Genomic DNA, 25,874 nt, shown 5'->3' with positions numbered 1-25,874 from the left:
GTCACTGTATAGCGGTCAAGAATGACCAATACCTATACCATCCATGGAACAACATAGTAACTAGAGGTCACTGTATAGCTGTCAAGAATGACCAATACCTATACCATCCATGGAACAACATAGTAACTAGAGGTCACTGTACAGCGGTCAAGAATGACCAATACCTATACCATCCATGGAACACCATAGTAACTAGAGGTCACTGTATAGCGGTCAAGAATGACCAATACCTATACCATCCATGGAACAGCATAGTAACTAGAGGTCACTGTATAGCGGTCAAGAATGACCAATACCTATACCATCCATGGAACACCATAGTAACTAGAGGTCACTGTACAGCGGTCAAGAATGACCAATACCTATACCATCCATGGAACACCATAGTAACTAGAGGTCACTGTATAGCGGTCAAGAATGACCAATACGTATACCATCCATGGAACACCATAGTAACTAGAGGTCACTGTATAGCGGTCAAGAATGACCAATACCTATACCATCCATGGAACAGCATAGTAACTAGAGGTCACTGTATAGCGGTCAAGAATGACCAATACCTATACCATCCATGGAACAGCATAGTAACTAGAGGTCACTGTATAGCGGTCAAGAATGACCAATACCTATACCATCCATGGAACAGCATAGTAACTAGAGGTCACTGTATAGCGGTCAAGAATGACCAATACCTATACCATCCATGGAACAGCATAGTAACTAGAGGTCACTGTATAGCGGTCAAGAATGACCAATACGTATACCATCCATGGAACACCATAGTAACTAGAGGTCACTGTATAGCGGTCAAGAATGACCAATACCTATACCATCCATGGAACAGCATAGTAACTAGAGGTCACTGTATAGCGGTCAAGAATGACCAATACCTATACCATCCATGGAACAGCATAGTAACTAGAGGTCACTGTATAGCGGTCAAGAATGACCAATACCTATACCATCCATGGAACAGCATAGTAACTAGAGGTCACTGTATAGCGGTCAAGAATGACCAATACCTATACCATCCATGGCACAGCATAGTAACTAGAGGTCACTGTATAGCTGTCAAGAATGACCAATACCTATACCATCCATGGAACAACATAGTGTCAACTACAGGTCACTGTATAGCGGTCAAGAATGACCAATACCTATACCATCCATGGCACAGCATAGTAACTAGAGGTCACTGTATAGCTGTCAAGAATGACCAATACCTATACCATCCATGGAACAGCATAGTAACTAGAGGTCACTGTATAGCGGTCAAGAATGACCAATACCTATACCATCCATGGCACAGCATAGTAACTAGAGGTCACTGTATAGCTGTCAAGAATGACCAATACCTATACCATCCATGGAACAACATAGTAACTAGAGGTCACTGTATAGCTGTCAAGAATGACCAATACCTATACCATCCATGGAACAGCATAGTAACTAGAGGTCACTGTATAGCTGTCAAGAATGACCAATACCTATACCATCCATGGAACAGCATAGTAACTAGAGGTCACTGTATAGCGGTCAAGAATGACCAATACCTATACCATCCATGGCACAGCATAGTAACTAGAGGTCACTGTATAGCTGTCAAGAATGACCAATACCTATACCATCCATGGAACAGCATAGTAACTAGAGGTCACTGTACAGCGGTCAAGAATGACCAATACCTATACCATCCATGGAACACCATAGTAACTAGAGGTCACTGTATAGCGGTCAAGAATGACCAATACGTATACCATCCATGGAACACCATAGTAACTAGAGGTCACTGTATAGCTGTCAAGAATGACCAATACCTATACCATCCATGGAACACCATAGTAACTAGAGGTCACTGTATAGCTGTCAAGAATGACCAATACCTATACCATCCATGGAACAGCATAGTAACTAGAGGTCACTGTATAGCTGTCAAGAATGACCAATACCTATACCATCCATGGAACAGCATAGTAACTAGAGGTCACTGTACAGCGGTCAAGAATGACCAATACCTATACCATCCATGGAACACCATAGTAACTAGAGGTCACTGTATAGCGGTCAAGAATGACCAATACGTATACCATCCATGGAACACCATAGTAACTAGAGGTCACTGTATAGCTGTCAAGAATGACCAATACCTATACCATCCATGGAACAGCATAGTAACTAGAGGTCACTGTATAGCTGTCAAGAATGACCAATACCTATACCATCCACGGAACAGCATAGTAACTAGAGGTCACTGTATAGCTGTCAAGAATGACCAATACCTATACCATCCATGGAACAACAACTAGAGGTCATTGTATAGCGGTCAAGAATGACCAATACCTGTACCATCCATGGAACACCATAGTATCAATCTAGCATTTCACAATTTCAAAAGGATTACATTAACGTATTATTATTATTTGAATGACATAAGACTCTCTAAAATGCAAATAAAATTGAGAATGGAAATGGGGAATGTGTCAAAGAGACAACAACCCGACCAAATAAAAAACAACAGCAGAGGGTCACCAACAGGTCTTCAATGTAGCGAGAAATTCCCACACCCGGAGGCGTCCTTCAGCTGGCCCCTAAACAAATACATACTAGTCCAGTGATAATGAACGCCATACTAATTTCCAAATTGTACACAAGAAACTAAAATTAAAATAATACAAGACTAACAAAGGCCAGAGGCTCCTGACTTGGGACAGGCGCAAAAATGCGGCGGGGTTAAACATGTTTGTGAGATCTCAACCCTCCCCCTATACCTCTAACCAATGTAGTAAAGTAAACGCATAACCATACGCACATTAAAATTCAGTTCAAGAGAAATACATGTAATTTTAATATGCATGAACCAGATATTCTTTTCTCTTACCTGAATCTGAACTTTGACCCTCTGGAGAAGATATTTCCACCTGACTTCACTTTTGGAGGAGATAGAGAATTAGCTAACCTGTAAAATAGATTTTACAGCTATATACAAAATTATGAATCACATTAATTTGTGATTTGCTTGCTTCTAATATCTGTTTAATATGCAGGTCCTATTTCTGCTACTTTTTAAGTTATTATCTTTAGTTTGATCTTAAGTTCATTTATTTTATGTCCTCCTGAACATGCATACAATATTTTCACTGAAATATATGATGTTGTCCAATAAAAATTGAGATTACAAAGTATTCTGTTCTTTAGTCCAACAAATATTTTTCTCAGAAACTATTCAATCAATCATTTAATTATGCATATGATTAAAATGTATTTGAAAAAATATTTGTTTGTCTCCTAAAAAATTTGGTATTGAGATTACAAAGTATTCTGTTCTTTAGTCCAACAAATATTTTTCTCAGAAACTATTCAATCAATCATTTTTAAATTATGCATATGATTAAAATGTATTTGAAAAAATATTTGTTTGTCTCCTAAAAAATTTGGTATTAATGGCAGAATTTGAATAGTCTCTGATAATTATAATTCACAATTTGTCAAGATTCTGGGTGATTTCTAGCTTGACATAATCATGATACAGACACTAAGTCTTGTCCATTATTATAAACTGTATGTTGTGTTGAGATATCTTTTCTGTTTCTTTCTTTGTCAGGTTACCGACTCATTACCATGTAAACATATATCCCTTCATTCATATGCTAGTGTATCCCCTATAAATTTCTCCAAGCACTTAACAAACCTTTCTAGCCCCTATATTTATGAAGGAAAATCTTTCTTACTTTTTCGGATAGTGGTTTTTTTAACATGGTATAATGACTGAGGTGTCTAATGATTTTTTTATTTCTTATTCTGTTATTCTAACTCACGTAAAGAAGAGTTGTTGTTCTACGGCACATCTCCACAGATATTTACATGCAGCTGCTGTGGTACACTTGTATCCGACTGGAGCCTGTTTCTGAAAAGATTCATATATTTATTTAGTTTAACAAATCTTACTTTACAATGTATTCAAAAAATAAATATTTGAAATTGCATTAACTGTTCCTATCATTTCTAAAACAATAAACTGAAACAGACATCATAAAAAAAATAACAAAAGATTAAAACATGTGCTATTGAAATAATTAAACATAGCCACATTCACATCTTTAATAAAAAACAAAATAAAACAAACAAAAAACCTGCAGTGTCGTTTGACTCTGTCTATATTTATGAATAAAATATTCCATTTGTCCAATTGAGAAAATATTGTAATTAAGGAATGACTGTAATATTTTTTCTGTTATGAAGAAATAACATAAAAAATGTGGTGCACACTGAATAACACGCGTAGCGGGTTATTTGACAGTGAGCACCACATTTTTTCTGTTATTTCGAATAGACAGAAAAAATATTACAGTCATTTCTTATAATTTAATTCTAAATTCCATTTTAAACCGCAGAAAACCATGAAAAAACGTTGATGACGTCACGGTCACATGACTAAATTTTGTCTATGGGCTGATAACGAAATAACGTCAGCCAATCAGAAGACGCGTTACATCCAAAATTAAATTATTAAGAAATAATAAAAGCTAACAAATCATCTATACACTGAATAATTTAACCCTTCAACAAATCAGTAATTTATTCTCAATGAATTATATACTCCATATAATACAAATACATTTGACTTTTTGTATGCAATGTTTAGGTGAATGAGCCATCATGTCACCCTGTTGTCTCATGCTTTGGCTAACTATAAGCTTCATGAAATTTGTGATTAGATAGCACTTATCAATTGTATTAGAAATATAAATAAGCTAACAGACCATATGACTATACTATTGATGATTGAACTGTTCAGCTAGAAGCTTACTATAAACTGTTAGATCAGCAATGTTTCAGATTAAGACAATAGTTTGTCTAGACTCTCTTTTAATTATTTGTACATTAAGAATTTTATATGACATCAAATCATGAAACTCAAGTTTTGTGGAGTACGGACATTTTTAAATAATTTATCATACCACAAGTATTTGTTCATCGTCTGTATTGTAAGCAATATATTACTTGTTGTGTACATGTATGGTTTGACTGCGCACTGTTTAGTAATCTAGATATTTTGTGAGTTTGTGTTGTCTATATGCATGATATGATTACTGTATTATAATCAACATCTAATTTTTTGTGTATATGTGTTCTTTGGTTGCTATTGCAATGAACACCAGATCTCATTTATTTTTCATCAGATTCCTAGTAATTCAGAATTTGCCTGTGTTAAAACTGGAAGTTCTTTGTAAATTGTCTGCTTTATCATTGTGCAGTATCTCCTGTACTTTGACCTTTTTTTAAGTGCAAATAGACCAGCTAAAAGTTTATTTCTAGTAAGATGCCAAATGAAAGCTTAGCAAAGAACTTCTAACTGTTTGCTTTTACAGTAAAATGTCATGCAAATGTGTGCCTGAATGAATGAAATATTCCCTGCAAACTACATAAAAAAGAAAGAAAATGATAAAAGTTCATAGAAAAGAAAGTCAATTTAAGAATACAGACAGAATATTTCCAGCTTTAGAAATCTAATGTTTGCCCATAATGATGTAATGATATTGAATACCAAACTTCTGTTTAGAAATGTGTTGTTCCAAACAATAGTTATCATCAAGAGGCTCACTATTCACAATATTAAACTGATACTTGTAACATGTGCATGAATGTATACATGAAATTACAGACTATATCAAGCCATAAAGGTTATACAAAAGCTATCATGTACATTGTAGCAAAAATTACCGTCTTTCTGCCCAAACTGTATCTCTATCAACACAAACGTTATATAATTAATTACTTTTTAGAAGAAAAAAATGTAAAACTTTAAATTATCTGCAACAAAAATTGGATAAGCATAGTACTTCCAACAAAAAACTACAATTTCTACAGAGTAGGAAGATTCTGCTTGTTACTGTTGGGTCCCTGATCACTGCATGCATTTTTTTCAGTCCTAAGCTCAATATAAATTTTATTGAAAATAAGCTGAGAAACATGTGTATCAGAATTCTTGAAAAAGTGTTAATAACTTCAGAAGAAATTATAGGGCTTTTACGTGCATTTTCAATTATCATAAACAAATAAAAAATGTAATGTAAAAAATATCTGATTCTTATCATCAAACAGAGAAAATGTTCCAAATAATAAAAAGTTTTTTGTTTTTTTTAAACGACATATTTCTTCATTCAATTATATATTCAGTGAGAGATATGACACATTAATGGATGGATCAAATAAAAAAAATGTTTTATGAATTTACATAATGTATCAATATCAAAAACGTAATAAATGAATTAACATAATGTGTGGAAAAAATAATTTATGATCCAAATAATGAATGGACAAAAATGGTGAAAATAAGTTATGAGCTCCATAATATATGGTAGAACGTAATTTATGAATTCCCATTATGTATGAAAAGCAGTTTTTGATTTTCCATAATGTGGATAAAAAGGCACCAGTCTACAAAAATTAGAAAAAAAATGCTGATATTAAACTGATGAGTTTGTGGTTAACTAGATTGATGCAACTGTTTAGTTTTTCTTATGAAATATGGATGTACATAATGAGATTTAACAAAAAACATCAGTAACTATCACATTTTTTTAGGCAAGATAAACTAAAAATATTTTTTTTTTAGAATAAAGCAATTAAACCATCACAAAAATCAGCATAATTAAACCCTGTTTACAAAATAAACCACAGGGTAAATCCTGTTTATAAAATAACCCATAGGAGAGGTACCAAAGGAAAACATGCAAGAAAATTGATTGGTGACAAAATTATAATTTACTTCTGTTGGCCCTGTACAGAGATAGGCATTAGTAGTTAGCTACAAATAAATACATTAAAGTGTTAGTACGAACAACAGTTATATTCTCACACAAAAGGTTTATATATTGCTATATTTTAATAATAGTTTATAAAGTATTATCTTTGTTTTACAGGACTGAGAAAGGACACACAGTTAAATAATTATAGATTATTGGTATATTTTCTTAATCAGCACTGATATCCTTGGCTCTAATATCTGACAGGGCTTTATGCTGAGGTCCAATATCTGTTGAAGAATGAATAAGGGCCAATATGGAAAATTCATTTAATGTAAGCATTCTATTTATCAAATATACAGCCTAGTCATAGGAGATTGGGAAGGAAGAAGAAAAAGTAAACTGAATTACAATTAAGGACACTGTATCAGGCATAAATTTAAAAACGGTTGACACTTAGTCTGTTTTGATAGCATAATGAAAATATAGAAATTCATGTGGTAAAACTGTACGACTGTCTGCAAAAGAAAAAGTAGGATATCCCCAAAACAGCAAAACATACCACATCGCTTATTTTAGTGTTTCCCTTTTAATTGGCCTTCTCACAAACTGCAATGGAGTAGACTTATGATATCATACATTCTTTTTCTACATAACTGAGAAACACACCAATCAATCAAATAGCGTGGCATTAAATACCATCACAAAGCCAAATTTCAGAAAATAGCAATAATACAATCTTTTTTGTATAAATGCCAACTTATGGAACTTATGATATGAAAGAAAATATATAAACCTTCATAGAAAATAGTTCTATTACATCAACAATAAAAGCAAAATAATATAATAAAAAATCTTCTTTTTAATAAATAATAAATTTAAAAACATACAGTTATGTTAAAACTTCCAACAAGGACTTTTTTCATGCCTTTTTAAATTCAAATGCTTATCTATGCAGGGTTATATTATAAGCCTGCTACAGCTGATCAGTTAAGTGCTCCCTTCCCTCAATACAACGGTAACTAGCATTATTTGGGCCTAGTTAATTGCCCATTTCATGCATCTGAGAAAATTGTTAAAAACAAAACATTTCAAACTTGCCTCACTATGTTCCTGTGAATAGTATTTGGTCAATGAATACAAAATATCCTTTTTTTTTTATCAACAATATGCTGAAGATAGACAGGACCTTGCAACAATCTAAAGGATGTCCTTTGCACAAACTTTTTTAAGCATTTACTTCTGACTAACATGATGATATTCTAAATATTCAAAGCTTCAAACTTGATTTCTTATGGCTATGAGCAAGGCTTATAAACATTAAAAAAAACAGAATTTGTCTGTGCATTATGCAAATCTGATTTACAGTAAAACATTTCCAGAACATTTGTACTACATCACTTTCAACAGATCATATATATATATATATATATATGAATACCTGTATCACAATAAACTCTTTTCAGGGGCGGATCCAGCCATTTTAAAAAGGGGGGTTCCCAACCCAGGACAAAAGGGGGGTCCCCATTCAAATGCATTGATCGTCCAAAAAAAGGGGGGTTCCAAACCCCGGACCCCTCCCCTGGATCCGCCAATGCTTTTCAGCAGGAGTACCAAACTAAAATTTTAGTTTTGGTCTGGCAATTAGTATCTCTGATTATACACTGACAATGGATAACAACATTATTTATCAATATCAATTTTTAACATGCACTCAAAATTCAAAATAAGTAAATGCGATATTAAATATCAAAATGTTTCTAAGATTTGGACCTAGTTTTTATATCTTTACCAGGGAAACAAAATTCATATCTGACAGAGTTTTGTGTAAATATTTACCTCTACTATATGTGTTTTATACAAAGTTTCCTAATAAATATTTTGAATAAATAATCCAGGACTATTTGAGAGAGTCTATAGCAGTAAAATATAGACAAAGCCATTAGTAAAAAGAAATTATAACAAACATTCACCTTCTTTGATTTATCTTGATCTTCATCCTTAAAAAAATAAAGTTATAACAATACAGACAAGAAAAGCAATGACATGTAAAATAAATATCTATGCTCATGCTTTTCTCTCTATTGTCAGTATGTACACAAGCTAATGGAAAAAAAAATTCTAAAAGTGTCAACAATCAAATCATATCTTGCAAAACTTTCTATACTTGTGCATATATACAACATGAAAATATTGTGAAAAAAATATGTGTGGTGTATACAGGCCAAGAGACTTCAGAACGTGATGTTATGTAATTGTTTCCCGGACTTTCACACACACTATATAACATAACGCTATTATCACATATTTAGGTATCTTAGTATAGTAAAGCATCTCAACTAGCAAGATCTTGTTTTCTTTTACAAGTCATCAACCTACAAGAAAATATGCAATAGTTCTCTAGCTTTTAAATTTTGATGGAATCTTATATGTAGGGAATTGTATGTGTTAAATTATCAAGGGATTAAAGCTTATACTTTAGCGCGTAGCCTTCAGCTAGCTATAGCCTTCAATTTGGGGTATAAGTTTGCAAGTCTGGTTTAAAATCTCTTACCTCCGTAGTGCTGACATGTAAAATAAACATCTTCCCTTCAAAAATAATTCTCTTTATCTGTGGCCTGTAAAAATGGAAAAATATTGATAAACAATATTGTTACATTAATTTATGACAGTCAGACCTTTATGATCATTTAGATTATGTCCATACAAGGGCAAATTGTAGAATATACATATTAAGTTGTATTTCAAAATATTGAAGAATGATGAACTAGTTTCATGCAATTATAAAATCATATTTGTACAAAAATCAATGCTTTTTATTTGATGTCTTCAAATGTTGCAGTTATTCACCATTTCCAAAATTTTTTGTAAATAAACATGCAATTGAAGTACAATTTCAGCTATTGCTTTGAACAATTAATTAATTTACAATTGCTATACCAAATTTATTATTTAAGTTACAAATTACATTTTATCATGAAATATCGTCTCCAGTTAGCACATCAAATATGTGAATCAGATAACAGTGTTTTCAAGTAGATTAGCCTCCCTTTTCCTAAGCACTGCATTTATTAATCATCATTGATTTTTAAATGTTGAATCATTTAGACAACATCTGTTGGATCATCTCCATACAATACTACATATGTTCTTTTAATTACAGATTATGTGGCCAGAAAAGCAGAATACCAAATACCAGTTGGTATAATATTCTTTTTAAATGTCGCTAAAAAAAATTTCGTACCATTTATACAACTGTGTACGTCTACTGCCATGGAATGTCATGATACCTTGGTGTGTGACACCAAGATAGAGTGATGTCCCCTTCTGATCCTGAAAAAATGAACATGGTATGAATATAAGGGTATTTAACATTAAAATGTATAACTTAATCTTTTAGGATTTTTTCTGATGAGTACTTTTCAAGTACTATATGAGATGTTAAATTTTAATTGTGATTACTTTTAATTCTTGTTTCCCCTAAATTCTGTAAATATAAAATGGTACAGGTATTGCAATAAAAATGCCCATATCAGAGATAAAATCTCTCAATAGTAAATTTTCATTATGAGCTGTGACTGTGAAAGTAATAAAAGAATAAATGGGGAATGTGTCCATAGGACACAGATGACCCCCCTGCTTGCAACAATATATAAAGTTATATGGGACATAATTGAAGAACCGTAAAAGTGATGCTACCCAAATTTGTATTTGATCTGTATTTTGTTGTAATAAGTATTGTGAAGAAGTTTCATAAAATTTTGATAAGGCTAACTTAGTTTAGAGAACGGAAACAAAAAAAATCAGCAATATTTCCATTTGCAAAGGGGCATTACTCTAGAATAATAAAAGTGACATCTCAAAAATTCAAACTTGATCTGTATTTTGTGGTAATAAGTATTGTGTATAAGCTTCATAACATTTGGTAGAAGCTAACTTAAGTTAAAGAAATAAAACCAATTTGGGATGTACTGACAGACAAGAGTAAAACTTAACGCCCCCCTCCAGTATGACAGGGGCATAAAAACAATAAGCAATTTTCTTATTTTTAGATGATGTTTCAGTCTATTACAGATTTTGGCCCTAGTCAGTATGGTACCTTGACTTGATGTGGATCTACACCGTATGTATCCAGAGTGGAAGCTTTCTTCAGGAAATTAGACTCGGCCTCTGCTGGAACTTGTCCACTGGAAAATAAAATATACTTTTGATAAGCTGAATACTCTGTAACATAGGTTTAGGTCATTCCTGATCATTTATAACATCTATATATCTTTTAAAATATGATAGAAATAATATCAGAATGTAAACATGAAAATTCTGATGATATTCTTTCATAAGTAACTTCTCCTTCCAGGAGAGTGTAGTGACAAGTGGTCAAGTTTGGACATGTTGGAAAATGTTATTTCATGTAACCATTTTTATTGCAAAACGCTAAAGATTGGCCCTTCTAAGCTGTCTGACAGGCTTGTGTAATAATTGAACCAGATAGGGGTCAAGTTCTGAGATCAGGCTGGAGACACACTGGTTTGTGGTTTTATACATATGACATTGAACATGTCCTATCAAAAAACTCTTACAGACTTCACAAATGTATTTTCCAAGGACTGTACATAACCTGTCTTTGATGTTTTAATTATATCAAGTATTCAAGTACTATCTTAATAATACATTCTATAAGAACTCCTTGTGTTATTCAACCACTTTCTTTAGATTTTTTATGATATTATCTCAAAGTATGAAAAAGTCTCATCATACTTTATTACCTTGTTACAATCATGATATACCCAAGTGCTACATAAAATTCCATAAAATCCTTAAATCAGTTTACGTTGTTATTTTACCAAATTCCACAATAAATCTTGCTGTAATACTGTACCTTCGCGTTCAAACATGTTCCTTGAAGAACATGCTTTATTTTACCAACATTTTCTATGAAGTTCCATAAAGAACCTTACAATAATTTTAAAGTTTTTGATAAGTTCCATAAAGAACCTTTTTTGTAACTTTCCTAGGTTATAGTTGCCTTTTTGACATTGTTTTACATATCATAAGTTCATATTGTGTCATAGATCAAATTTATTAATTCAGTGCATGTTTACTTGTTTTGTTAATATTTCTTTTAGATCTAGTTAAGCCATTTCAACTGATATTTTAAAGTGTGTCTTTGTATGTTGAAATGTTATACTACTGCTTCATCTTAGGGTGAAGGTTGGCACTTTTTAAAACATTTAAACCCTCTGTATTTGTTTGAACCTGATGTTCAGTGGTTGTTGTTTGTTGATGTGGTTAATAAGTGTTTCTCATTTCTGTTTTTATATAGATTAGACCATTTGTTACCTAAGTGTTTTATGTAGTTCCATGATCTGTTCTTCTTGTCTTGAGTTCTGTTTAGGTAACATTTTAAACTCTGTAACATATCCTTGTGGATGGTCCTGGGGATCATAATCTCCAACTTCAGCTAATAAAAGAAAATAAAAACCATATTATAAGTCATCTAACCATCTGAAATCATTTAAAAAAAAAAGGATTAAAGTGACTGCATGTTATAACAGTTGTTTTAATGGTCTGCTTTTAATTTCTTGTCAATTTGGGAATTGTTAAAACATGTTTAATGTTGAAGGACAAATGCACAGACTCAAAGATCTAATGACCATTTACAATCACAGGCAGGGCTATATATGAGCTTCAGAAACTATAGTGTGTGTTTGTGGGGGAGAGGCAGTTTCTACAATTCTACCTTTAGAATTTTTATCAGCAGTTTTGAAACTCGTGAGAAAACATCAATGTAAAATTGTCTCCATCTCATTGCAAATTTGTAGAAGTGGACACTACTGATTATTTCGCCCAACCCCTACAAGTTTAGGCACCCCAGTGAACTTATTCTTACTAACTAATCCTCTTTTTCAAGCCAACGAGTGAAAACTCTACCCTGGAAATAAACTTTTAGACTATCAATACTTAATTAACTTATTAAAATCAATAAATATTGTACTGAATGATCTATATACCCCCTGATTAACAAGTACAGATACGCGTTACATTTACAAATTACTTTCCACAAAAGACAGCACTTTTACATTGTTAGTAATTATTACAATTTTACGGCTGTAATAAACATCTACTGTTTCAACAACACTTGTATTGAGCCATATAAAGCCAATAGAAGCCACAAACGATGATAACCAATAAAGCAATCATTTGTATTTTTCCAGAGACAGAATATCAATACAAAACTGTTTGAAATGAAATACACAATTATAATTGATCCATATATATTTATAGAACTGATGTCAAGGATATCATTCATACAATAAATGTATCATTTAATACAAAATAATGGCAATTGACTTCAAAAACAAGGCATTTATACCAATATAATTTATTTCTTTTAGATTTGGGTATTATAAGCATTTTCAGGCCATCGAAGTAATGATTTCATGGAATAAGTCGCTCCATTTCCTTGCAACTGATCTTAATCAGCCTCCAAGTCCGTTCGGTATGTTGAAAGATAATCTTATGTTCAATGAAAGAGAACAAATTAATAATGAAAACTTTACAGCAGTCTGGAATTACAATCGACCATTAAACATGTTAAAGTTCTGAATCTGGAGTATGATATCACACCAGCCAGATACAAGCAGAACTGCGCCAAGCATCAATATATTGAGGCCAATCAGTTTGAGGATTTAAAAACAAATTGTCATAACTTTCAGCAATCTGTCTAATACAGCTGAAATGAGATCATGAAACAGTGTGACAGAACCTGATATTTTTAATACATCCCAAACTCTATTTTGACTTGCACAGCAATGACAGACATTCTCAGATTACAAAGAGCAATAAAACATGAACACTTGCCTAGTCAAACATCATTCAATCAGTCAGGACAACATGAAAATGATTGGACATTCATTCAGTGGAGACAATATAGCAGCCTACCAAGGTATACATTACCAAGGTATATATTACAGCAGGGGGGACCTCAAAGACTATTTATTGCCTATTGGTGGAGGGGTACACCTCTAGTTATTGTCAACCTGAGAACCTGACAATGACTGAAACATGCTACTGTGCCATGTTCTTCCATTTATCCAAAACCAAGAACACCAAGTGAAATAATGCTAGATATGACATGCAGCATGTGTTTGTAATGACTTTCAAAGTAAATAATTGGTGCAGCCATTACTGAAATTATGCCTTATTTGTCACAGACTGATATGTGACTACCGTAAATACTGTAGAATCATTCATTTTTCATGGGGTTAAAATTTTGTGGTGTTTTCTCTATGTAAGATTTCATAGGGATCTAATTTCGTGGTTTCAAGTGAATGGTAGTGATATCAAATGTAGGTTAAATTTTCGTGGGGTTTTTAATTTCATGGATATAATCTTTCCCCGACATAAACGAAATTAAATCCTCCACGAAAATTTCTGCTTTTTCGTAGCTACATGCATTGCTTAGACGTGTCAACCATGAGGACCTAATTGCATTAAACTATCAATTTTCTCCATTTATTTAACTGCTAATAGACCTAACTTAGCTCATGTTTTATTAATACATGTAATTTATCCCAGCTATGCAAGGAAGAACATCTTTATTTACACGTCTGTCTATACGTAACAAGCTTTAATCACGATTTAAACAGGTGAACAAGCATGATCAGAACATTTTATATGACAATCAAATAAATTAGTTCTAAAAGCATGATTTTAAAAGGGACTTTCATTTAGTAAATAAATGTTTATTTTAGTAATTACTAGCATATTGATTTTAAAATCCAACAAAAGTATTTATTTTAAAGTAAATATGAGAATAAATACCAATGATTTATTGAAGCATCAATTTGGTTTATTATCTTTCAATTACCACCAAATATCAAAAACCTTCCAAGGCTTAATGTAAATGTATTATAAGATATTAAATAACTGTAAATGTATTATAAGATATTAAATCTTGTGAATACTCATTAAAATATTTATATATGTTCTTATAAAACTTTCATTAAATGCGTCTCTCCAATTATGGTTAGATTAAAAGGATAAAAAGAAGTCTTGATATGAAAAGTAATAACTTTTACAGAATTCTTGTTTCACAATGTCCAGATATGCAACATGAAGTTAAAGGGAAAATTCGCGATTTTTTTCTTATGGTTTAAATATGTTCATAATGACATAATATATATATTCACAAAGTTTTATCGCTAAATGTGCAGTAATAAAGGAGAAATTCAATAATTAATGAAAAAAATATTAACTACTTCCTGTAGGTCGTGACGTTTTCTCCTGGTTTTTGCATGCCGGGATTTAAAATACAATCATTAAAAGTCTTGGTTTTTAATCATATTTTAACGTAATCGTAAGCGCGCCGATGACTTATGCTTTATCTAATAACCAGCCGATAATAAGAAGATAAAACGCACAGACGTGCAATTGTACACATTCATGAGATAAATTTTCTATGTTAAACATATATATTCGAATTATTTTTTAGACAACACAAAAAGTTGTAAAATAATTTTTAATTAATGCATTTTCGGACTGATAAGGTGGACAAATTAAAGTACAATAATCTGTAAAGACAATATGTTGGTGTACTCTTATTGACCTTTTACTATCTCTGCTATGACTAGGTTTATACGATGTGTGTATTCACGGTTCTGTGGCAATACTCGAAGATGGCTTGTTTAAAGGTAAATTGTTATTTGCACTTCGGTATTTAACCACGCCTCTAGGGCACACCTTGCCAGGTGTGACTGTCTATTCGGATCAGTGGATTATAAAACAAGGGAGCATTTAATACACACATTAAAAATACAGGTGACAAATAAAAATAGATCGACGTGGAATTATTTAATTATATTTGGTGCAATTATTTTATTTGAATTCAAATAAATTAATTTACTAAGAAATAAACAGTTTTCGGTAAAAGACGGGAAACTTAATTCATGTGTCAGAATAAAATGATAAACACCTCTAGTCCTTGATTTAAGTCCCATAAAAAAGGGGAACTTAGAAATTAGAAATAGCTTTACCAAATCATTTTGATTGTCTTTATTAGGCAAAAAAATGTACGCGAACACTTACATTTAGACTTTTGAAACCCATGTATTAATTAATATCTGAAACTATCTGAAGATAACTCTACCGAAGCGGAATATAATTGTACGAATAAAGAAAAAAAATGTTTTTAAATCTTTGCACATTTATGATTAATTATTGTTATCTATTGTTCATTTAATTATACTTAATTAGTACCTTAAATATGTCTACCGCTCGGCATTAAATCTTGGTGTGGTAGGAAGGGATTAATACATATAGATTATATTATTTGGATGAGGATTTGAGCTAGCCTATAAAAACACATTAATTAGTTAACATACATTCGAGACCAAAGGATATTAACTTTGCTAATTCAATTAACTTTTACTCACATATATTTCTCTCATGATTTGTGCGTGCTTGTTTCTATAGGACAGTGTATATATTGTCCCAAAATTAATCATAAAATCGTAACTAAAAATGTCTTGTTCGGAGGTTGATAGTAAAAAAAAAAAAGAGGTTGATAGTACTAACAGTGGTTCCAGTCCGGTCAAGAGAGGCAGATTTTGACGAGTATGGTCTATTTGGGTACGCACTAGAGCCAGAGTATACCGAAGAAGAGCTCCATAAAATGGAAGCTGCAGAAAGTTCCCGAAATCAAGATATCCTTAGCAACCCTTGCCAGTTTAACACAGCCGGATTGGTGTTCGTGTACTAAATGCATAGTTATGCCGTTATTGACGGAATGTCTTTGTTGCCCCGAATTTACTCTCTTTGATGGCAATATTGAATTGGGTGAATGCATTAGTGACAATATCGATTTCAGAACAGTTTGTCTGAACCCGGTTGTTCTTGAAACAAGCTGTATAAGTTTTCCGAGGTACAAGCGCCATAGAGGGAGAGCTCCAGACGTACTAACTCACAGCCATGTTCACATTTAGTTGAATTATACAATATACTTTTAATTTTGTTCACTGTTGAAGGCCATACCGTGACTTATATAGCTGCTTAAGTCCACTTCATTTGGATAAGTGTCTCCCAAGTAAACAAACCACAACTTCTTATTTAATCAAATGACTTATTTTTTTGCGAAAGTTCCGTAACTTTCTATCCAGGCGTATAAACGAATCGTCGGCAAATGCGTACATTTTTTAAAATCAATATTTCTGGTATGTTCCAATCTGTCCTTTACTATTGACAACGAGTTTATATTACATTTTCCAAAATTAACCCTTGGAAAAAATATGTAAATAGATTTTTATTTCTTCAAATCTTTTTTTTATGTATTATTTATATTTTTATAAATAATATTCTTTACATGTACCAGAAATGTTATTTATAAACAAGCGTATGAGTTAAGTAATGACTAGTATATTATATCACTTTCGGACACGCAAGACAGAGATGTATATTATAAACCTGATAGTTCAAAATGGAAAGTTATAAGTTATCGGCCGTGTACACCGATCAATACCTACAGAAGTGAAACGATGCATGAACTTTCAAGCCCGACAGGAAATCGCTTTAATACCTGGACGTGTCACCTCACAATACCTTTGGGAGTAATACCTTAAGCCATGCTGGTGATCAGATGAGGGAAGATCCGAATTTATTTGAATAAAGTTTATTACTTTGAAGAATTATGAACGAATTACATTTTCGAAAACAATTTTCACGGAACACTTATTTATGATTTGAACTTTGACTTTTTAATTAATTCCAATATTAACAGTTTAAAAATAACAGACTATGGTTATTTAAAAAAAAAAAAAAGAACATTTTCCATATCAAGTTAGTTAGTCAGATAAAACAACCGTACGATTGACAAGATATCGACACGCAATTACGACTACATCGGTTACTGTAGTTTTGGTCCTTTGTGGTTTATAGACATATCGTGATTTTTGATCGTAGAAGATGACAAAATGGCGGAACGCAGAGAATTGATACTCAAAATTTAAAATCGATGGTGATCTCTTATCTAGCGGAATAAAACTTTAATATCTATAAATTTGAGAATTTTTATACAGAATGGACATAATATCAATTTTTGATTTTTTTGCGAAGTTTCCCTTTAAGTCATATCTGGTTTCAAATGCAAACTCTATCAATGAACTGTCATTGATATTTTTTTTGTGAAATATTATTCACAATCTAAAGGTAACCAGATGCTCCGCAGGGCGTAGCTTTATACGACCGCAGAGGTTGAACCCTGAACGGTTGGGGCAAGTATGGACACAACATTCAAGCTGGATTCAGCTCTAAATTTGGATTGTGATTAAATAGTTGACACAGCATAGGTTTCTGACACAGAATGAATGTGTTCTAATGAACTTAAAATTTTTGTTTTCTCTTAGAGCAATTCACTATGCTGTTGAATATTAATCCTCTCAAAAAAATGTTTGAAGAAATTTTCTTTTTTATTTATGAAATTTCAAATGAGAAAAATTGAACCCAATTTTTTTAATCACATCCCCCTTTCCCTTATTCCAAAACTAATCTCAATTAAAATTTCTAATGGAGTTTGCAACAATAACTACTCATTTAAATACATCATAAAATATTAAGATGTAAAAAAACTGCTTGTTATCACTGAATGGTAAAGATTATTTTAATTTATCAGTTGGTAGTAAAAAGTGAATATACATTGTTTATTGTATATAACAAAGATTTAAGTTGATTCTGGACAAAGAAAGATAACTCCAATTAAAAAAAAATCTTGCTATTGCACAATATTTTGCAATTAGATATTTCTTGCTTACTATTCTGGACAAAGAAAGATAACTCTAATTAAAAAAAAATTTGCTATTTCACAATATTGTGCAATTAGATATTTCTTGCCATTGCGCAATACTGTGCAATTGAAAAGACTTGCTATTGCACAATACTTAATATAATAATTTTAGATCCTGATTTGGACCAACTTGAAAACTGGGCCCATAATAAAAAATCTAAGTACATTTTTGGATTCAGCATATCAAAGAACCCCAAGATTTCAATTTTTGTTAAAATCAGACCAAGTTTAATTTTGGACCCTTTGGACTTTAGTGTAGACCAATTTGAAAACAGGACCAAAAATGAAGAATCTACATACACAGTTAGATTTGGTATATCAAAGAACCCCATTTATTCAATTTTTGATGAAATCAAACAAAGTTTAATTTTGGACCCCGATTTGGACCAACTTGAAAACTGGGCCAATAATCAAGAATCTAAGTACATTTTTAGATTCAGCATATCAAAGAACCTAACTGATTCATTTTTTGTCAAAATCAAACTAAGTTTAATTTTGGACCCTTTGGACCTGAATGTAGACCAATTTGAAAACGGGACCAAAAGTTAAGAATCTACATACACAGTCATGACAGTTAGATTCGGCATATCAAAGAACCCCAATTATTCAATTTGGATGAAATCAAACAAAGTTTAATTTTGGACCCTTTGGGCCCCTTATTCTGTTGGGACCAAAACTCCCAAAATCAAACCCAACCTTCCTTTTATGGTCATAAACCTTGTGTTTAAATTTCATAGATTTCTATTTACTTATACTAACGTTATGGTGCGAAAACCAAGAAAAATGCTTATTTGGGTCCCTTTTTGGCCCCTAATTCCTAAACTGTTGGGACCTTAACTCCCAAAATCAATACCAACCTTCCTTTTGTAGTCATTAACATTGTGTTTAAATTTCATTGATTTCTATTTACTTAAACTAAAGTTATTGTGCGAAAACCAAGAATAATGCTTATTTGGGCCCTTTTTTGGCCCCTAATTCCTAAACTGTTGAAACCAAAACTCCCAAAATCAATCCCAACCGTTCTTTTGTGGTCATAAACCTTGTGTCAAAATTTCATAGATTTCTATTAACTTAAACTAAAGTTATAGTGCGAAAACCAAGAAAATGCTTATTTGGGCCCTTTTTGGCCCCTAATTCCTAAAATGTGGGACCAAAACTCCCAAAATCAATACCAACCTTCCTTTTGTGGTCATAAACCTTGTGTTAAAATTTCATAGATTTCCATTCACTTTTACTAAAGTTAGAGTGCGAAAACTAAAAGTATTCGGACGACGCCAACGTGATAGCAATATACGACGAAAAGTTTTTCAAATTTTGCGGTCGTATAACAAAAGACTGCTAAAGTCAAACGTACTAGACACAAATGGATATTCAGTAATAATAAGTTTTCTGAAAAGATTTTTTTTTCATTCACCATAGAACTTATTAAGATTCTGTTAAGATCATAAAAAATATTGAATAACTATATTTTTAAGATGATGAATAGCAATTAAAGTTCTGTTCTTTGACTCAGGGTTTTGTCAATTATGGCATGTGTAGAGATTTTGTGTCATGAGATCTGCAGTGTGTTTGATTCCTTTTTTATACACCTGTTTATGGAATGTATTATGGTATACCATTGTCTGTCTGTCAGTCCCTCCGTCTGGCCATCCATCGGCAACATGTCAGACATTAACTTAAAATTCTTTAACAAATTTGCATAAAAATTTGGTGAATTGTTAATATCTATTGACCTTAGCTCCCGTTCCCTTTTTCTAAATTTCAGATTTTACAATTCTGAGTTATGGGGTTTTATCAAAATACTTTGATCAGTTTTAATTAAGAGCTTCGGTGACTGATTTATATCTATTAAGATAACCTCTCTTTAGCTTTTTTATAAATTTCTAATATGGCATATGGAAGTAATTGAACTCAATTCTTTGAAATTGCTATGGGCGTATCATGTGCTCATGGTACAGCTATTTATTCAATTTCTGAAAACACATACAAATTTAAGAAGTGATCAAAGAATTCTTTTCCTGATCAATTTTTTTTTTGTATCAGTCTTCCAAGTTTATTGGACCCTTTCCCTCAAGTTATTCATGCTCAGACTGGAATATAGCGGATTCAGTGTGGTACATAGTGTAACTTCCCCAAATGCCACCATATACTTATAATCATTATTGTATCCAAAATGTCTATAAATTGTTATTTATTGATTAAATTGATCAAATATGTAAGCACATAAAAATAAAACTTCTGTTACATGCTGATCCCTATACAAAATATGATTGGATTGTGTTTTATTTTATATCTTACGTAATTGTACATACAACAAATATTTACTTATAAAACTTGGCTTAAATAAGATCATTAATACCATATTACCTATATTTTTTGCATCATATGTACTTTTAAAGGTATGCCAAATATTTGATTTTTGAACATTTTTGATGAAGGTAAATCCATAAAAAGGCCTGAGACTCATGAACTTTATAAAGATTGTTTTCATTTATACATTTGTACTTAGAACTACAATGTATACATAGATCTCTTTTTATAACATAGGAGGTTCAAAGGAAAAATACTTTACACCTTGAGACAGAAAAAGTCCCATCTCTGTTCAAAGTTAGGATACCAGTGCAAAAAGGTGTACCTAAGTTCATTAAACTTAGTATAAATCAGTAGATATTTAAAAATCTGTAGACCATGACCTTAAAATGACTCTCATAAGCTGGTACAACATTTATATTAACGCTGCCCTTAGAAATAATTTAGACAGACAAACAAACACAACACTGTGATAACAGTCAGTCAGGAGGATGACCTTCACCTAACTAAGTAATTAGAAAATGAAGGACACAACAGCATTTGACAATTAAAGCAGCAACTAGTAAAACTGGTACTGGTCTGAGTTTAAGGTTGTGTGGTAAACATCATTGAGACAGCAACCTAAGGCAAATGCCCAAAGAACATACAGTAAGACACTTACACTGCACAATATATGTAGCCAACAGATTGGCGTCTGCTGGTGAACACAACAGTCTACCATGGTGAAGATCTCTTCTGAGCTGTAGAAACAGATGGTATCTGTAAAATAAAAGCAACATAAGTATATATAATCAGACATTTTAATACCTCTGTATTTTTGGATATCTGGTTGGGTTGCCTGATTTAGATATCTTTTTTTAAAGAATAATCAATATAAAACTTGCAGGTTTGTGATACATGTATCAACTTTGATGTTTCAGCAATCAGTGAGAAATAAGACACATAAAAGAAAACTGTAACTCTTCATTTTTTCATTGTCTTCTTTTTCTCATTGTACATGCTGCCTTATTGACTTATACAGATCTCAAGATACATATATATATACTGCACATTTACATTCATATATAAAAAACATGTTTACCCTTAGGACAGTTTTCAAATTAGCCTCTTACACATAAAAGTGAAATGAAATTAGCATATTTATTAAAAATAACTTTCCCCTCTTTACATAATCATTCATAATAAATTCAGCCTATTAGTTGTAACTTCAGCCTACACAAGTCTAGTCAAAGTAAATATGACCTTAGGTTAAGTACCAACCTTTTATTGTCAAACCTGACTAATTTAAATTACAAAGTATTTTTTAATATAAGTATACACCCTGCAACATTTTTTACCTATATAATAATGTGAATTTAAACTTTGATTAGATAGGTATGAAAACTTATGTTTACTTTCAGGACTAACATTCCTGTTCTGAATACTTAAGATAGTATTTGTAAAATTATTCATAAATTTGTCCTTGGCAGTTGACTGGTAGTAGTAAATAGAGCAATGTAGAGTTAACATTGATAAACATTTGATAGTACACCTTAAAGCATTTTACAACATGTAATGCTCAAAATATACTAGCAAAACTGCTACTGTAGATTTTATCTTAGGCATTATCTAGTAATCAAATGTAGGGGCAAGCTATTTTCATACATGCATTAATTTCTACTGTTTTTATTGATACATGGATGATGATTTTTTGGCAACTGAACTAATCATACAGCCTTGAAAATTACTTTTAAATTTTGTAGACCCCAGAATGGCACAGTGAAAGTTTTTTATGTTCTAGTAAACAAATTAGAAAACTATTTTCAGTATTTTAATCTAGAAATGTCTGTACAGTGTATTAATTGAGCTGCTAATCTTGTCTTGACAGATTAGCATTGGTTCTGCTTTAGATCTAATATTGGGAATTCTTCCTATAAAGTGGCATGTGGTAATATTGTATGTATAGCTTTGTAACAATTTTAACTTCCAGAGGTAGTTTTACTACTACTTGCTATTTCAAAAACATAATTTTATTTTTTATTTTTTTTATAACTCAAATGAGTTTGGCGCTCTACTCCTTATAATTCACCTAAGTCAATTTATCTAGTGAAATATCTTTGTAGATCATGCAACCTGTATTATCTTGGTTTGTGTCTTTAACAGTCAAACTTAAGAGTTTAAAACTTTATCCTGATGCTTCTCAGTCAGGCATACAGCTAAAGAAGTAGGAATTATAGAGACTCAAATTAATGTTTTTATTAACGAGTAGGGTAGATAGAGATCTGACTCAGTGTGACAGACTGGTACAATGTATCATGCATGCTATTGTCCTCAATGAGACTGAAATATTTGCTGCTGGAAGTTTAAATATCATCCACCCATCAATCAAACAATTATTACCACAACGGGGGTTTTGATGACCTTGACTAACCACAAGGGTCTCGCTTGGTTGGTTTAATCAATTAAAATAGTTTTATTTAAATCCATGTTTGATTTTTACCTAAATTTAACCTTGGAAACAAAAGAAGTAGAAACTGAATATTATAGATACATACAGAGGGAAGAAGTTATCTAAGGTTTTATAGAATTGCACCAGACATGTTATATAACTTGAAACCAACTTAAAATCACTGAAGTGAAACCGAAAACTGAATGAACAGAGAAGTTAGTTTGAAAGAAATCAGTCATATGATTTAAGCATAAATGCAGTCTGGAGATATATCCTATTCATGACTGTTCACATACATCTCTAAACACTCCAAATCTTATATACCTCCAGTTATTTCAAGCTTGATGTAAGATTATAGTTTGATTTTCAGACAAATAACTAAGCTACCATAGGAATGGTAATTACTACTCATAGCATTATCATTTCATTGCAGTGTCAGATGTTATACATTAAAGGAATAAAATATTTGATGTGATGGCTTGCTTCAATTAATAATTAAAGATTTTTACTTTGAAGTTAACACTTTGACATTTTCTACAAAAACAAAAACTGCAATTGATCAAATTAATCAATTTCCTTCCATGTCCATGATGTCATGCTATTTTGTTGATGAGAAGTGGATATAACATGTAAAGAAATGTAAAAGATGCATTTTCCTCTTTTCCTCAATGAACTGAACTTTTTTCTTCTTTCACAAAAAATGTTTAAAGTATTTGATGCACATGTAAATGTCTCAATAAGAAAAGTGTCACAATTACTAAACCCTATAGAAAGTTAAGTTCCAAGATGATCCTACATGTTGATTTCATACTGCATGCTGTCAAAATACTTTAAACAAAAATTCATGAAGGATCTGGTACCATGTTGTCAATAGTTCACAAACTAAACCAATGCCAAATATGTGCTTTTACAATCACAAACTAAACCAATGCCAAATATGTGCTTTCACAATCACAAACTAAACCAATGCCAAATATGTGCTTTTATAATCACAAACTAAACCAATGCCAAATATGTGCTTTCACAATCACAAACTAAACCAATGCCAAATATGTGCTCTTACAATCACAAACTAAACCAATGCCAAATATGTGTTTTCACAATCACAAACTAAACCAATGCCAAATATGTGCTTTTACAATCACAAACTAAACCAATGCCAAATATGTGCTTTTACAATCACAAACTAAACCAATGCCAAATATGTGTTTTTACAATCACAAACTAAACCAATGCCAAATATGTGTTTTTTCCTCTTTTCCTCAATGAACTGAACTTTTTTCTTCTTTCACAATAAAATGTTTAAAGTATTTGATGCACATGTAAATGTCTCAATAAGAAAAGGTTCACAATTACTAAACCCTATAGAAAGTTAAGTTCCAAGATGACCTACATGTTGATTTCATACTGCATGGTGTCAAAATACTTTAAAAAAAAATTCATGAAGGATCTGGTACCATGTTGACTTGTCAATAGTTCACAAACTAAACCAATGCCAAATATGTGTTTTCACAATCACAAACTAAACCAATGCCAAATATGTGCTTTTACAATCACAAACTAAACCAATGCCAAATATGTGCTTTTACAATCACAAATTAAACCAATGCCAAATATGTGCTTTTACAATCACAAACTAAACCAATGCCAAATATGTGCTTTTACAATCACAAACTAAACCAATGCCAAATATGTGCTTTTACAATCACAAATTAAACCAATGCCAAATATGTGCTTTTACAATCACAAACTAAACCAATGCCAAATATGTGCTTTTACAATCACAAATTAAACCAATGCCAAATATGTGCTTTTACAATCACAAACTAAACCAATGCCAAATATGTGCTTTTACAATCACAAACTAAACCAATGCCAAATATGTGCTTTCACAATCATAAACTAAACCAATGCAAAATATGTGCTTTTACAATCACAAATTAAACCAATGCCAAATATGTGCTTTCACAATCACAAACTAAACCAATGCCAAATATGTGCTTTTATAATCACAAACTAAACCAATGCCAAATATGTGCTTTCACAATCATAAACTAAACTGTGAATGCAAAATATGTGCTTTCACAATCACAAACTAAACCAATGCCAAATATATGCTTTCACAATCATAAACTAAACTGTGAATGCAAAATATGTGCTTTCACAATCACAAACTAAACCAATGCAAAATACATGCCCTTACAAATTCTTTTTAGTGAATATTTTTTCAATAAAAAAAACATTACTGAAAGTGAGCCTATTTCCATAATTTTGCTGTTACACAGCATTGCTGACGTTTCTGACACATTTTTGTTTGTTTGAAAACTTGAGTTTCACCATCTTTACAGTTTATGTTACACTTTCTATATGTACCTTGTGATTTCCTCATGTAGCTTCATGGGATCTGCGGGATAAAACTTCACACGAAAACATAGCACTGTTGGATTTACACCTGAAAATATATATACATTTAGCACAAAGCAAAAGTAGTATTTTAATTATATCTGTCATTTTCTTACTTTATAAAAGACATAATATATAGAAAATATTTTAC

At 31.8% G+C, this 25,874-nt stretch overlaps 1 protein-coding gene across 8 annotated transcripts in view; it reads right to left on the bottom strand.

The window, feature by feature from the left end:
- LOC143071266 (FERM domain-containing protein 5-like) overlaps window positions 1-25,874 on the bottom strand; it is a 68,115-nt gene that overhangs the window by 17,580 nt on the left and 24,661 nt on the right. For 3 of the 8 annotated variants that reach the window (XM_076245466.1, XM_076245468.1, XM_076245469.1), the window contains 10 exons: window positions 25,694-25,772; window positions 21,554-21,651; window positions 12,087-12,207; window positions 10,846-10,933; window positions 9,991-10,079; window positions 9,301-9,364; window positions 8,720-8,746; window positions 6,770-6,808; window positions 3,816-3,904; window positions 2,879-2,956 (listed from right to left, as the gene is read on the bottom strand). In XM_076245466.1, coding sequence (XP_076101581.1) covers window positions 2,879-2,956; window positions 3,816-3,904; window positions 6,770-6,808; window positions 8,720-8,746; window positions 9,301-9,364; window positions 9,991-10,079; window positions 10,846-10,933; window positions 12,087-12,207; window positions 21,554-21,651; window positions 25,694-25,772 — 772 coding nt within the window. Of the gene's footprint in view, window positions 1-2,878; window positions 2,957-3,815; window positions 3,905-5,721; window positions 5,746-6,769; window positions 6,809-8,719; window positions 8,747-9,300; window positions 9,365-9,990; window positions 10,080-10,845; window positions 10,934-12,086; window positions 12,208-21,553; window positions 21,652-25,693; window positions 25,773-25,874 lie in introns of all 8 variants that reach the window. The other 5 variants (XM_076245467.1, XM_076245471.1, XM_076245470.1 and 2 more) reach the window with 3 other exon arrangements.

This window comes from Mytilus galloprovincialis, chromosome 4 (assembly GCF_965363235.1).
Source record: "Mytilus galloprovincialis chromosome 4, xbMytGall1.hap1.1, whole genome shotgun sequence".
Classification (NCBI taxonomy): domain Eukaryota; kingdom Metazoa; phylum Mollusca; class Bivalvia; order Mytilida; family Mytilidae; genus Mytilus; species Mytilus galloprovincialis.
The sequence above is the reverse complement of the archived record's forward strand: the minus strand, read 5'-3'. Positions and strand labels throughout refer to the sequence as shown.